This window comes from Bombus vancouverensis, chromosome 3 (genome assembly GCF_051014615.1).
Source record: "Bombus vancouverensis nearcticus chromosome 3, iyBomVanc1_principal, whole genome shotgun sequence".
Classification (NCBI taxonomy): Eukaryota; Metazoa; Arthropoda; class Insecta; order Hymenoptera; family Apidae; genus Bombus; species Bombus vancouverensis.
The window spans coordinates 19,588,210-19,601,614 of record NC_134913.1 but is presented as its reverse complement, the minus strand read 5'-3'; the positions used below and the strand labels follow the sequence as shown (position 1 = coordinate 19,601,614).

At 50.0% G+C, this 13,405-nt stretch overlaps 1 protein-coding gene across 7 annotated transcripts in view; it reads right to left on the bottom strand.

The window, feature by feature from the left end:
- Positions 1–13,405, bottom strand: part of Eip74EF (Ecdysone-induced protein E74) — a 143,493-nt gene that overhangs the window by 24,005 nt on the left and 106,083 nt on the right. For 3 of the 7 annotated variants that reach the window (XM_076617165.1, XM_076617164.1, XM_076617167.1), the window contains 3 exons: positions 5,170–5,427; positions 2,801–2,968; positions 1,912–2,175 (listed from right to left, as the gene is read on the bottom strand). In XM_076617165.1, coding sequence (XP_076473280.1) covers positions 1,912–2,175; positions 2,801–2,968; positions 5,170–5,427 — 690 coding nt within the window. The remainder of the gene's footprint in view (positions 1–1,911; positions 2,176–2,800; positions 2,969–5,169; positions 5,428–13,405) is intronic. The other 4 variants (XM_033328755.2, XM_033328758.2, XM_076617166.1 and 1 more) reach the window with 3 other exon arrangements.

Below are 13,405 nucleotides of genomic sequence, written 5' to 3'. Positions count from 1 at the left end.
TTAAATGGGACGTGCTTGAGAAAATCGCGCGAGACGGAGCGAGAGGAAAAAGGAAACGTCGGAAGAGATCGGTCCGCGGATCGAGACGATCCTATCGACGCGCGCGACGGCCAGGAAGCGAATCTGGGCCGTTGAATCAGGGAAAGGCAAGTGGGTCAAGAGAACGAATGGCTCGGCTGATGTCGGCGTTGTTGCGATTTCTGCCGACGTAGATGACGAGGCTCGACACAGGGAACGACGAGCGTCCGTAGCGTGTAACAGACCACGCGAAACTCGCGTACACACCGTATGCGCACACCACCTTCCCTGTGCTTTTTTCTCCCCTTCTCCATCTCCTTCTCCTCTTTTAACTCTAATGGAACCCTCGGTTATGTCGAAGCCGCTGTTGCCGCAGGCAACTCGCTACTCCTTTCACTTTGCATCTACAACCTGCCACGAGGAAGTGTCGCGCTCTTTCTGTCTCTCTTCTTCGTTTTCGTCCAACTAGACGAGCTAGACGCGTTTCCTGCTGCTGGCGTTCACCGGCGACGTGTGGTTACGTGGAAATCGAGCACGAGCTTGGCTCGACCGATATTTCTAGCGCCGGGTGCTTTTAATTGGATCGTTCTCGCGGACGATTCGATTCGATCGGGCCGAGCGCACACCCAGCGCACCGCGAGCTTCGTCGCCTCGATCGAGATTTCGTTCGTCCGCTGGGTAATCCATGTCGCGGTTTCGTTCGAAACCGGCGCTTACACTCGCAACGTGGGGCTTATAGGTCGTAGGAAGAACGATGACAGGCTAGAGCGCGGATTAGGTGTATTTATCGGGATTCGTAATGCGGTCGAATCGGCAACAGCCGCTCCGGTTGTTCGACTAAAGTGTTACGAGCTATTTTCACGGAACTGCCGGAAATATCAGCCGGCGGTTTACATCGCAACACTTTGCATAAACGTGCACGTTCGTCCAACCAGTTCGTTTCCGTGTCTACGCTCGTGCGTTTCTATTGTTAACGTTGCACGTCGTACGCACCGTGCCCGGAAAGCTACTCTCTTAATCGCCATACAGGCATTTGGGAATTCGAGCGACGAATTTTAAACTTTAACGCGCACGAAGAACGCTCTTCCGTGTGTTTAAGGCGCTACGATTCGGTCGTTTCGTTCTTTGTAACGATTTTGAAAGCGACGTAGAATCGATTCGTTCGAATTATCGCTTCCTGCGGGTTCTTCTCGGTGAAATTATCTATCGAGCGTAATTACTTAAGAGGCCGAGACACTTTCTTTCCTTCTCCGTATTAATCGATACCCAGAGCGAGCCGAAATAAACCCGAGCCGCGTCGACGTTGCGTCACGACTATCGAATCTCTCTCTCTCTCTCTCTCCCTCGATATCGCCGTGAGATACTGAAATTACCGACTTATTGGTGGTCGGCTTCGATCGAATTCGCCAAGACATCGAGATCGTCTGGTACCGCTGTACCTGCAGCCCGTGGAAACGAGGTCGAGAAACGTCTTATACTTTGCCTTTTGTTTAACTTCCATTTACACACTTTCGCAAAAGAAAAAAAAAAGAATAGAAAAAAAAAGAAACAACGAGAACGCAAAGCGTAGAATTTCCCTACCAAGGAGATTCATCGCAACTTACCAGCATTTCCGAGTAAATCGTCGATCTCGAGCGAACGCGATATTTTCGCAGAAATTCGACCGAAATTAAAAATTTCAATTTCCCTGGAAACGTCGCAACCGCGATATTGGCCACGTTTGCAATTGCGAGACAGAGGGATTTTGTCGATACGACGTAGACAATTTCTACGTATTCTATCGTTTTCTTTGGGAAAGGCGAGATCGTGGACCACGGTGACGACGAAAACGGAAAGAATAACAAGAAGAAAGAAAAAAAGAGAGAAACGCAGGAAAAAGATAAAGCAACTTACGTGTAGGTGGCTGACGATAATGCAAGTGTTGCAGACTCTGCGTTTGGTGGTGGTGGTGATGGTGGGGCGGTCCCATTGTCGGGCCCATCGTATGGTTCCCGTGTTGATGGTGAGGCGAACTCCCTCTGTGCGGATGGTACTGGGAGGGATGATGCTGATGAGGATGATAGGAGGGCGGCAGGAAGCCTGCCGTCGACGGATAAACGCCAGGACTGTGACAGGCTGACCTGCCGAGCGCTGCTGTCGGACATTCCACAGAGATTTCTAATAAGAAACTATATAGTCGTTTACGTTCGTACAATGACAAATATCTTACCGGGTTTTTCCCACTCAACAACCGCAAGTATCGCCTACATCGATCTATCGTTCAATTTGTTCGAACCTTTTTTAACACGTTCGCCGTCGATGCGATTTTCGTTGCTAGAATCGTTTCGTTCGCTAACTATTACAACGAGTACCGTACTTGCGACGTTTTATAGAATTCATTTTCCGTGCATTTCCTATAAATTCGTTGCACACGATGCGGTATTACAACAAACGGTTTGCGTACGATATTCGCTTCTACGTTTGATACAAAATTACTAGGAAACGTCGTTCCACGGTTTGATTTGTAATTCGCTAAACGTAGCAGCGACGGAAATTCGCGTAATTCTCTCAACTTTTATAGCAGTTGCACCGCGACGAATCACAGATTTTAACGGAGATAAATACGGTTTCGAAATACCGTCGGATAAAATATCCATGGAATCGGGACGATCTATTATCGTCCGCTTGTTGTCTAGGTCGTTCGTCTAGACTAGACCGAGAGAAAAGATCGGTCGAACGAGATCGTTACACGACGAGACTCCGTAGTAGGATAATTGGACGTAGGATATACGTATGCGCTTACCTGACGACAAATGAGAATGATGGGACGCGAGACTTGGCTGAAGGGACGAGTTAGGGTTGAGCCTCGCTTTCAATAAAAGATTCGCGTCCTCGTTACCGCCCGAGGACGTGCTGGATTCGACGTCGCTGACTCCGCTGTCGGCGGGGCTCGCTGGCAGTGATCCGCTTCCTGTTTCCATGCGATGAAACAAAAATAAAACGATACAAACGTTTCGTTCGGTAGTCGCGTCCAGGTGACTGACCTCGAGGAAAAAAAGGGAGCCAAGCATAGATACTAAAACGCGCGCACAGCTGGCCTCGTTGATTTTGCAACGTTTTGCACGCTTCCACTCCAACGTACGTTTCCAGCGAATAATTACGCGATAACGCGAAACGAGCGCGGACGGTTTCATCCGCCGATCGAGTTCGCGAGTACCGCTGCATGCTGTTTCGCAGAAACGCAGAGCTCGATGGTTGCGAAATTTTGCAAACGAAATTTCACATCGGCGAAATAAACGCGTACGACGGCCGTTAAATGGACCGGATTGAAATTCCGATGAATCGAAATTCCGATCACGAAACGGGGTCATAGTTTAAGGTAAGGTAAAACGGCTGTGTATCGAGAGTCGGGAACTCGAAGGCGCCATCTGGCCGAATTAGCGGCGGTCGCGGGTCTTTACGCTCGGTTACTCCGGTCTTTGTGTTTCGCGAACGAATTAAAGTCTCCGAGGTGGTCCAGAGCAGCGAACGATTCGGAGCATCGGTCGCTTTATCGAGCACCGTGCCAGACCGTCGAACGTGTTTTCGCGTGCGCCGTCAATTAAAGGCATCTTTATGCAACGGCCGAAGGTCATCCGGTCATTGGGTATGCATATCGCTCGTGCTTCCCACGGTCTCCTTCTCTCCCTCTCTCTGCTCTGCTCGCAGCCAGACAGCCAGAAACAGACAGAGAAAGCGAACGATCTGAAACCAGTCGTAAAAGGTCCTCTGTGTCGCGCGAGATGTTAGTCCGTCTGTATCTCCGTAGGTCTTTTTCCTTAGGTATCCTTTTTCACTGTTCGGCGCCGCCTCCGTCGTCGACGTCCACGTCGTCGTCGTCGTCGTCGTCGCGTTACAGATGCGGATCGACTATAGGTCTATCTCAGGACTAGCGGCGATACTCGTCGATTTTTTCACCATCTTTTTCGATCGATTATTTTGGTAAATCGACCGGACCGAGCGAGATACTCGTGAACCGGATCGCAGGGAACACGTCGCGAGTACTACACCCGTGTCTGGCTTACGCGACGAAACTTTGCAAAGCGCCGAATCACGTGCAGGCTTGATAATATAAATATCTTTTTCCTCTCTTTCGCCTTTCAACGCGTTTTTATACGCTCCATTTTATCCCCTTCTAATCCCTTTCTTCTTATCGTTTAGAAGATTGAAATTATTCGGTAGACTTCTAGGAAGCTTGCGTGCAAACAGGGTAAGAAGGTGGGGGATTTTCGGGTGGTCTCGTGTCGCACAGGTGAGCTCCGGTGGTGAAATCTTGGCTCATCGGCGGACGGGAAGTCGAGAAATCGATATTACCGGTCTGCGCGGCGGCTAAACAGGAATTTTCGCCTTTTTATTGCCAGCTCGTCGTCTCTAACGATTAACGTCAGCGGCGAGGGAATTGCACGCTGGTGGAGCGGACGAGCTAGCGGAGAAACGGCCAATGGGAGCGAGCGTAACGCTTTACTCGCGGCGACGTGCCCATGAAAAACGTGGCGAGAGAGGAAAGTCAAACGTTTACCGGCTCGGCTCGGCGCGCCGCGGCCAAGCCACGCCGGAAGTGATTTCCTGTCGGCTGTTTACCAGCCAGCCGTCGATATTGCTTTGTAAATATTATTATTGGCCGAGCAGAGCGCCGTTCCAATGGAAAATCGATGCACGTACTCTCGTTTTACGCGACGCAAGGGGAGAAAAAACGAGGAGCGATGGAAAAAATCGCTCGTTTTTCGTCTCGTTACGACCTTGCACGCGATTCGATACGTCTTCCTCCAGACGTTCGCACGAATTGATTTCACTTGTTCCAGCTTGCAGGAACCCGCGATTGCTCCTCTCCGTTGCTTTCTCCGCGTTTCTATTGTAGTCGCAACTGCGAGGTTTCGACGAAAGCGTGCAATACGTTGCATACGCGTTACAATTATTTTTCATCGATAGAAATTGTTCGCGGGGATCTCGTTGGAAACTCCTATGGGAATTATATTCCAGTCGTTTAGAGGCCACGTCGATCGATCCGTTCGTTTCTTCGGAATTTCTCGCTTTAAAGTAGCGCGACGGAATTGAAAAATCGATAAAATTTGCTAAAAACGTTCTCGATCGACTTGGCTCTGGAAAGACTCGCGAAAGTAGTTTGAGATTGACCTGGCGTACTGGTGGTGGCGATCGTGGCAGTGGTGTAGGACGGCTGGCCCATCTGAGCATGGCCGGCCAAGTGGCGGCCGTATCCATTTTGCACCCCTAGACCGTGCTGCTGGGGATGCTGCGAGAGAATACCGTGCAACAGACGAGTTCCCGTGGTGGTGGTCGTCGTACCGGTCGATCCTGGTTCTGCTTTGACGCTCGCCAGACTCAGTTGTTCCTTCTCGTTCGCATCGTGTGGCTGGACCTCCCTGGTGTCCACTAGAATCACACAATCAACGTCCACAAAATGTCAGCTTTTGTTCCATCGCTATCGAAGAGCAGGCTTTTCGCGTTTTACTTTCACTACGAAAGCTAAGGGTTCCCCGTCGAAAATATACGATTCTTTGTCGCAGCGATCACAGGTTGATACTCTCGACCGTCTCGATTTCGTGGAAGCTCGTGTCAAAGATTAGCAAGTGCCTGGCGACTCGCGCGAGCGTACGCTCGTTATACGCGTTTCTATCGCGATCGATTACGATTCCGGTGAAAACGGATTATACCATTAGACGCTGGGAGCGGTTAGATCGCTTCCTAACGGTAGCCCCGAGAGAAGGCTAAGGAAGCACGAAGGAAAAAAAAAAAAAAGAGAGGCATGGGAGGTGTTCTCGAGGGGTATAGCGCGGCGCTGCGGAGAGGAAGTGAAAGCCGGTGTGTCTCTCCTTGACCCACTGCAACGTTTCTACCTTCCTTTCAGGCAGTGCCAACCTCGCGGCTTCATTAAGCAATTTCTCATGGCAGCAGCCGAGGAAAAATCGCCGTGGAAAATCGACTCGAGCCGGCACGCTCGATGACTGACGCGATTCCACCGCGCTAGTTCGCGCTTTCTTCGCCTCGTCACACTCTCCTCCATCTTCCTCCTCTTTTTTTCGCTTCGCTTCGGTTCGCTTTCCGACCACCGCTTCGTACCATCGTCGGTCTCCTCTCGTAAAACCAGAGGGATCACCACGCGAGCCAGAAAGAAGTGTGTCGACCGCTTTTTATCGCGTTTACCTTTCGGCGCCCACACGGTTAAACGCGCGCCGATCGGTTGCGTAATTCACGATATTTGCGCCCCAGACGGGTCTGCGTGTCCGATGAAAATTCAGTGACGAAATTCGAACGAAAACAGGATCGTGTTGTATCATCGTATCTCGCTCGTCGTCCATTCCTCGCAGATATTCTACTCTTTGCGAGCTTTCGGCTCTTTCAAACGACCCTGTGTTTTAATTAAAATTAATATTATCGGTACAAGTTTGCGTTATTTTAGAAAACTTTTCGAACGGGTACAAATCGTAACGAACATTTCGTAGAAACTCGATATTTTCGCGTGGAACGGATACGTTGACTTTGCCACGATATTTCGTAGAAATTCATTTTCAAAGACTCTCGCGACTAACCGTACATCGCAGAATTTTCCATCGAAGATACGAATAAACTATCGTATCGAGTTTGGTTTATTTTCTGAAAAGCACCTTCGGGTCTCTCCGGCGCGTTGATAAAGCGGTTCTACCGGTGTTGCAATTTTCCCCGTGAAATTAAATAGTAAAATCGAATCCCCGCGAAATGTAGCGCGCGAGAAAGTCGGGAGAACCGGAAGCAAGGTTGAAATTCTAGCGGACGTAGCCGCGTTTCTCGAGGAAGTCGATCATCGAGAGGCGATCGACGATAAATGGACCTCGCCATCTCTCGACGTCACGGACGGATCCGTGAATTGAATCGGTAATTACGACCGCGTAGATCGAGCCAACGGGTGTGTTTAGCTGTTGGCAAGGTAGTCGAGCAAACGATCGGTTTCTTCTTCTCGCCCGGGAACAGACTGCTGTTTCAGGTCTGCTTGTTCATCGAGTAACAAGAGCAAAAGAGAAAGAGAGAGAGAGAGAGAGAGAGAGAGAGAGAGAGAGAGAGGAGACGAGCACAAAGGGAAAAACGGAAGGCGAAAAACTCGAAGGATAAGGGAGGGAATAACGAGAGGAGTCACGGACGTGGAGTAAAACGAGCCTGTGCGCCTAGTCGTCGTTTTCTGGAACGCGACGATGGGCCGACGTTTGGCCGTCGTAACTTGGAATATTCGTTCGTACGCGAGATCCGCGATGCGTTCTTCGTGTTCGATATGCGTCGGTTTCGTATTAGATCGTAAGCTACCGCGAAATTGGATAGACGAGCTTTTACCGACCTGCAAACCGGAGAAAGCTCGCCACCGTTTACTTTTACTGGTTCTACCTGATCGGATGCGAGACGAGCATCGACCATCCGTTTCTAACGAGTTGGTTACGCGGCAGAGGATCGATCTTTGGACGAAGAGGAAAATATATTCGCGAATAAAATTTGCTCGACGCGAACGAACGCGAGCCAGGGAAGATCGTATCGTTCGGGTCAGGGTTTAAGAATCCCGTTGACCTCTGTTAACCCCGAAAACACACCCTCGACGAAATCTCTACTTGCGAGGGTGCATTTCAGATGCACCTACCCCCGTGACTGGATACGCAGAGCGAGAACTCGTACGCGCGACCGTTAAATTATTCCTGACCGCTCGACGTTTTCAATTCGAAACGAAGTTGTAAATAAATGGCTTGTTACCGAGGCACGCTCGTTTTCCCTCTGCCTCGTCGTCCACGTTGTCCGTAATAATATTGATTCGACTCGAATACGTCGACAATTTTGTCCTCGAACCTACCATTTTGCGACGACCGTTTCCTCTTCACAGCCACGGAATATATAGCAGTCGGAGGAAACGGACGATGGGTCGTGCAAAATTATTTCTGCTCCTAACTTCTTGCCAGCCCTATTGCGACCGAGTTAATTTTTCAGCAGGCGACCGACGTAACAAACTACCACGCGAACGAACAAATTCTCCAGCCTTCCACAGACAGAATCCTGACTCTTCGCGAGGTTTTTCCGCGATATTTAATCGGTGGATAATTTCGATGTAATTCGACCGCTCTGTCTAGACTAGTGCAAGGAGCGTTAACCGATGCTTAAAAAGTTTCTCAACCTGCGTTCGATTCCGATCCGAGTAAAAGTCGGTGCGTGTAAAACGCGTTTAAAATACGACGCGAGATAACCCGAACGATGGCGAACGGTTAACCGCGTCCGCGCCCAAGCTCCGATCGAAACGACCGTTTCACGACGGCGGAGATCTCGAGGATCGTTTTCTGCGATCTTCGGGCGTCTTTGCTCGCGCACGGTCGTTCGTATCGGCTCGTTAGCGACGCGTCGAGTTCTCCTGCGGGTTCCGGGGGGCTCGACCTTGCTCGACCTTGACTCGCCCTCGCGTCAGCGGAGAAGGGTGGGTGTCTAGCCGCATCGACCGAACACATCCCCGCTTTCGACTCGCGTCGTTTCGAGAACCGAGGAATTTTCACCGATGTTTTCGCCTTCCGTCTCGTCTATTCGGCACACGTTTCGCCACCGAAACCCGCTTCCGGCGCATCGACGCGTCGATCCGCTTCCGTCGAGTCGAGCTCGTCACCGCGCGATGCTCGAGTTCTCGGCATTCTTCGGCTAGCTTTCGATCAGCAGTCGAGGGCTGATTCTTTCGGCCAATAATTTCATTGCTTGTATCTGAACTCGCGTGTGTACGATGGATGTTTGAAACAGTCGGCGATATCCGTTGACCAGATGGTATTCGACGTTACAGCTATCGACCAGCAATTTACGTATATTTAAATAGATACGAGTAAACATAATCGGAGCCATATATATTTACGATAGAATTCGGCGTTAATCGACTCGACAGGAACATCGGTAATTTCCGTCGCTAATTGCTGAAACGACAAACTCCGATGTTGACACTCGTAATTTTGCCACGTACGACGATCGAGATACGCGGAAGGATTACCTAAGCGAATCATTAACGCGGAACCATCGAGGTTTCAACGAAAGAAACGTTGTTCCAATTATTCGTTTCTTTGGCGTTTCGCGAATCGCCAGCGACCAACGATTCTCCATCGTCCGGTCGTGCACGACGATCTTTAGATTTTTAGATTCCAAGGGATCGAACGTCGATACAAAGGGACGAACGAGCGGTCGCACCTCTGTTCCGCTCTCCTCGCTTCCTCGAGGCTCGAAGCGCGTCGTCGAGAGGACCGGAGCGCTTGGCGATCGGTGCGGCTGTCGGGCGATCGCCTCGATCGAGCGCCGAAACGATTCGGCCGCACACGCGCACGCGCAGTACGTAAGGTCAGCGTTTGCCCGGGCCACGCAACTTTCTCGCCGCGTACACGCACGCACGCACGCACGCACGCTCGCACGCTCGCACACACCTTCCGGCCGTGGCGCGCATTGCGTAACGGTAACGACTCTCTCTTTCTATGTGACATCACGCGCGCGCCCCACAAATATGCGCGCGACAAAGGTGGCCGCGCGACCGATTTCCATCGATCCACTCCGTTTCGCCTGGAATTCTGACGAAACGGCCGATTTAATTGGCCACCGTTCGACGCCGGCCGAAACGAAAGTAAGTTTGACCGGGAATTTTTAATTTGGCGGCCAAGCTTTATGGAAACAAGGCATCGACGGAAACGCGAAAATTGCGTCGAAGAATTTACGAGGAAAGACGCGCGAATTATCGTACAAGTAGTACTCGCGCGTAATCTTATTTTCCAACGTAAAGAGTTTCTTAATAATCGGACACCGTGTATTTTGGGATTACGCCGTGTATGAATAACGCGTTCGAACAGCTCACAGTTAATCTCGTTTGCCTCGTGCTTTTTGTTCTCGCGCAAATGGTAGCACGCGGATTCTACCTATTATTGCGGTATTATCGTTGTATCGTACTATCCGTACGTTTATATCTAACGAACGTTTCATCTTCCTCGCAGCATCGCACGAACGACGATCAATTTATCAAACCTATAGAATTCTTCGTTTCCATTTGCTTTATTGATACAATAGAATCGTTCGTAACAGCGATGCTCCGACAGTTTCTCGGTATCGTGATATTCTTCCTAGCATCGAAACACGAGATTGCGTTACTTTTGCATCACACCCTGTGCGAACTTCGATCGCTATCTTATTTTAATAGAAGGAGAAGATTCGTCGATCGGGGCAATTTCGCGGCGTATACTTTTCCCTAAGATCCGAAGATCGGGGATCGAACTATAGGCGCCTGACATTTCGATGCCACGTTCACAGCGGCGGAATCCGTCGATGACCCGGATAGTCGGATCGCCGCGGTTGCTAACTTCTCGAAGAAGACGAAGAAGAAGAAGAGCGTGGAACCGCTCGTTGCGCGCTTCGTCGCTCGTTTACGCCACCCAAACGAACGTATCCTTGACACGAAGACGTCGATCCGTCTCGAAACGAGTTCTCCCACTCGTTGCATATTTTCCACCCTTGCTTTGCTCTCCGGCAGAGACCTTCCTGTTTCTTCCACGAGAAGACCGCGTCAGGTTCCGTAGGAATCGTTCGAGTTGGCGCGTAGAGAACGTTCGGTCGCCGTGAGATTCAGGGAAGAATCGACGACTGACATGTAACGAGTCGGAGCAACGGCACAAAGAAATTACGGCCGTGAAACGATCGCGATGTTTTCGTGGCGGTCGCAGGTGCAGCTGCACGCAGGTGTGGTCGGCCAAGAATGGAATACCGGCCGTGGAAATCACGCCTCGAAAGTGGCAGTGATTAACCCTTTTTCGACCGCGCGGCACTGTTTCTTCGAACTTGGAACGGTTCTGTTGCGCCAGACGGCAATTTTCGGGAAGACTGTAGCGAAGATTTCGTTTAAAACGTCGCGACTCGCGGTAGGTCGATTCCTCGAGCAACGAATCGATGGAGAAACCTCGGCATAACCGCTCGCCGCTTTCTCGAGAAAGACGATCTATACGCGCGCACTGCAGCTCGATTAATTTCGTTTCAGCGTCGGTATCCCTGCAGAGGTTAATACTCGTTTCGTGCGAGCGAATACAAACACGGCGCAAGTGTCCGATTCAAGTTCAAAGTTAGAAAGGCTGGCGATATCGCGTTCGTAAATAGCATTAAAACCGCGTACACAAAAGTGCACGGCGCGGATGATGGAATACGAGTTATTAACCGTGGATTCTGCTCGATCGTATCCAAGACCGGCCGAAACGGCTACAGAGTCGAGCGGAATACACGAAACCGCAATCACGGACAGTTGGAAAGAATGAAAAAAATACCTTCGGTCTTGATCTCTTTCGTATTCGCGAAGGTGGTGTTTGGTGTAGCGCGATGCAATCGCGTGGCAGGCAGAACCTTTGATTCGTCGCGGTTGGTTATTGGCTGCGTTATGTAATTTCGTGGCACGCCATACTTTCTCGCTTCGATCCTGCTCCCGACTCTCGATCGAGTCGAGTTGAAAAATGTTAGCCGGTTACGGGAGCCGAGGATCGATCTCCAAGCGAAATTCCTGCTAACTAAGCTACTCGCGTTTCTGTTTCTTTAATACGCGATCGTTAGAAGATTTCATTAACGACTCGTAACATCCAGTCTTGCTCGCCACACGGATTACGGTTATTATTCCGATAATCGATAAAGACCTTTTTACCTGATTCTAATTGTAGTTTCGCTTTCTTACGCTTACGATTGTTACGTACGACAAACTGTATGCGTAATATTCGAATTACGCAAAGTGGATACACGAAAATCGACATTAATCGGTATATTTCACGGCGGAGGTAATTTGTAAGCAACGGCGCGTTCGAATATCTTATAGCGACCTTTTTTCGCCAACAAATTGGCACTTTCGTGTCGCACTTTCTACAATTTGTCAATTGTCATTCGAGATTATACTTTGCGCGATCTTTCCCTAATTACAGTCTCAGTGCCTGAGACGACATCGACATATTGGCTAAGCGCGTCCTTAATGAACGACGCGCGGTTCTACGATTTAAGGGTTGGCAAACAGGTATCGCGAATTCTAGCGCTATCTTTTCTCCGGCGTGTTGCTATCGCGTCATTGACGATGTTACAGTTCGTTGTCTTTTCGATCTCGTGCCAACGAGAGTTCGAGCGCTCGATCGTCGACTCGCGGACTCCTAACGCTTCCGCCTTGCGAGAACCAGAAGCGTGATACCGTTATTGATTTTAGATAGTCTGTAATTACGCCGTGCGATGTTTTCTTTCTCGTCTAGCGTGCCAAACTGTCTATTTCCAAATTTCAAGGGGAAAACTTGACGCGATACCGTGCACGAAGTTTGTAAAAACGGCACCGGCCTTGGCTAACCGATCGAACTGCCAGATCGTGTCTTGTCCGATTCTACGAATTCCGTCTAATTTTACAGCCGAATCGTCGAATCGGCCGATACTTGTACGATCGAAGTAGAAAATAAGAAATATTCTAAACAGGTTGTGCAATACGATGGAAGAACGGAACGGTATGGCGGTTACGGCGAAGCGATCAAAACGAAACTCCTCGAACAATACGATTTTCGAGTCACGTTGCGTTATAGAGGATTAACGTAACGATCACCTCGGTCGAATTCGAAGCTACGTACTTTCATCTTTTCGCGAATACGAATAAAAAGACAGGCGACAATCGCGCGTACGCGGTAAAATCTCCTCGGCTAATTAAAACGTTCGCCGTTACAAAATCAATGGAACGTTAAAGAACGACGACGGACAGCTTCGCGACTCGTCGACGATCATCCGACTCGACGACGCGTCGTTGATTAAACGAGTTTAATTCCTGACGAGAGTAACGAGAAGGGGGGGAACGATCGGTCGTGTAACCTCTTGCACCGCGAATTGCCAAAGCCGGAAATTTCGATACCGGAAACGAAGCGGCGGTATGGCGCGGTGCGGCGCGTCTGTGCATGTGCGCGACCCACTTCCTCCGTCGAAACCGAGAGTGCTTCTGCCCGTTCGTGTGCTCGGCCATTCGACCGTGTGCGTGGCTCTCCGTGTGCTCGTGTGCATGTCACGGCGAGTGGGTGTTTCACGTAAAAGAGCACGGCCGTTATCGCGCGGAGGAACGATCGAGAGCGACGAGCTCTACACTCCCGACCAAACAGGAAACATTCGATTCCACGGAAGTCTCGTTACGTGCGCTTCTCCCTATCCCATTCGAAAAACCGTTCTTCCTCCATTTTTTTCCACGTTCGATCACGCGATGTAACACCGAGCTGCCCGTTTTCACGTTTCGTGTCTATAATCGTCGGTTTATAGATTCTTTTTTTTTTTTTTTTTTTCTTTTTTCTAACCGGCTGCTCGTACTTTTCCGTTTCTTGGGAACGGAATTCGCTCACGGTTAGGTTTGCGCTCG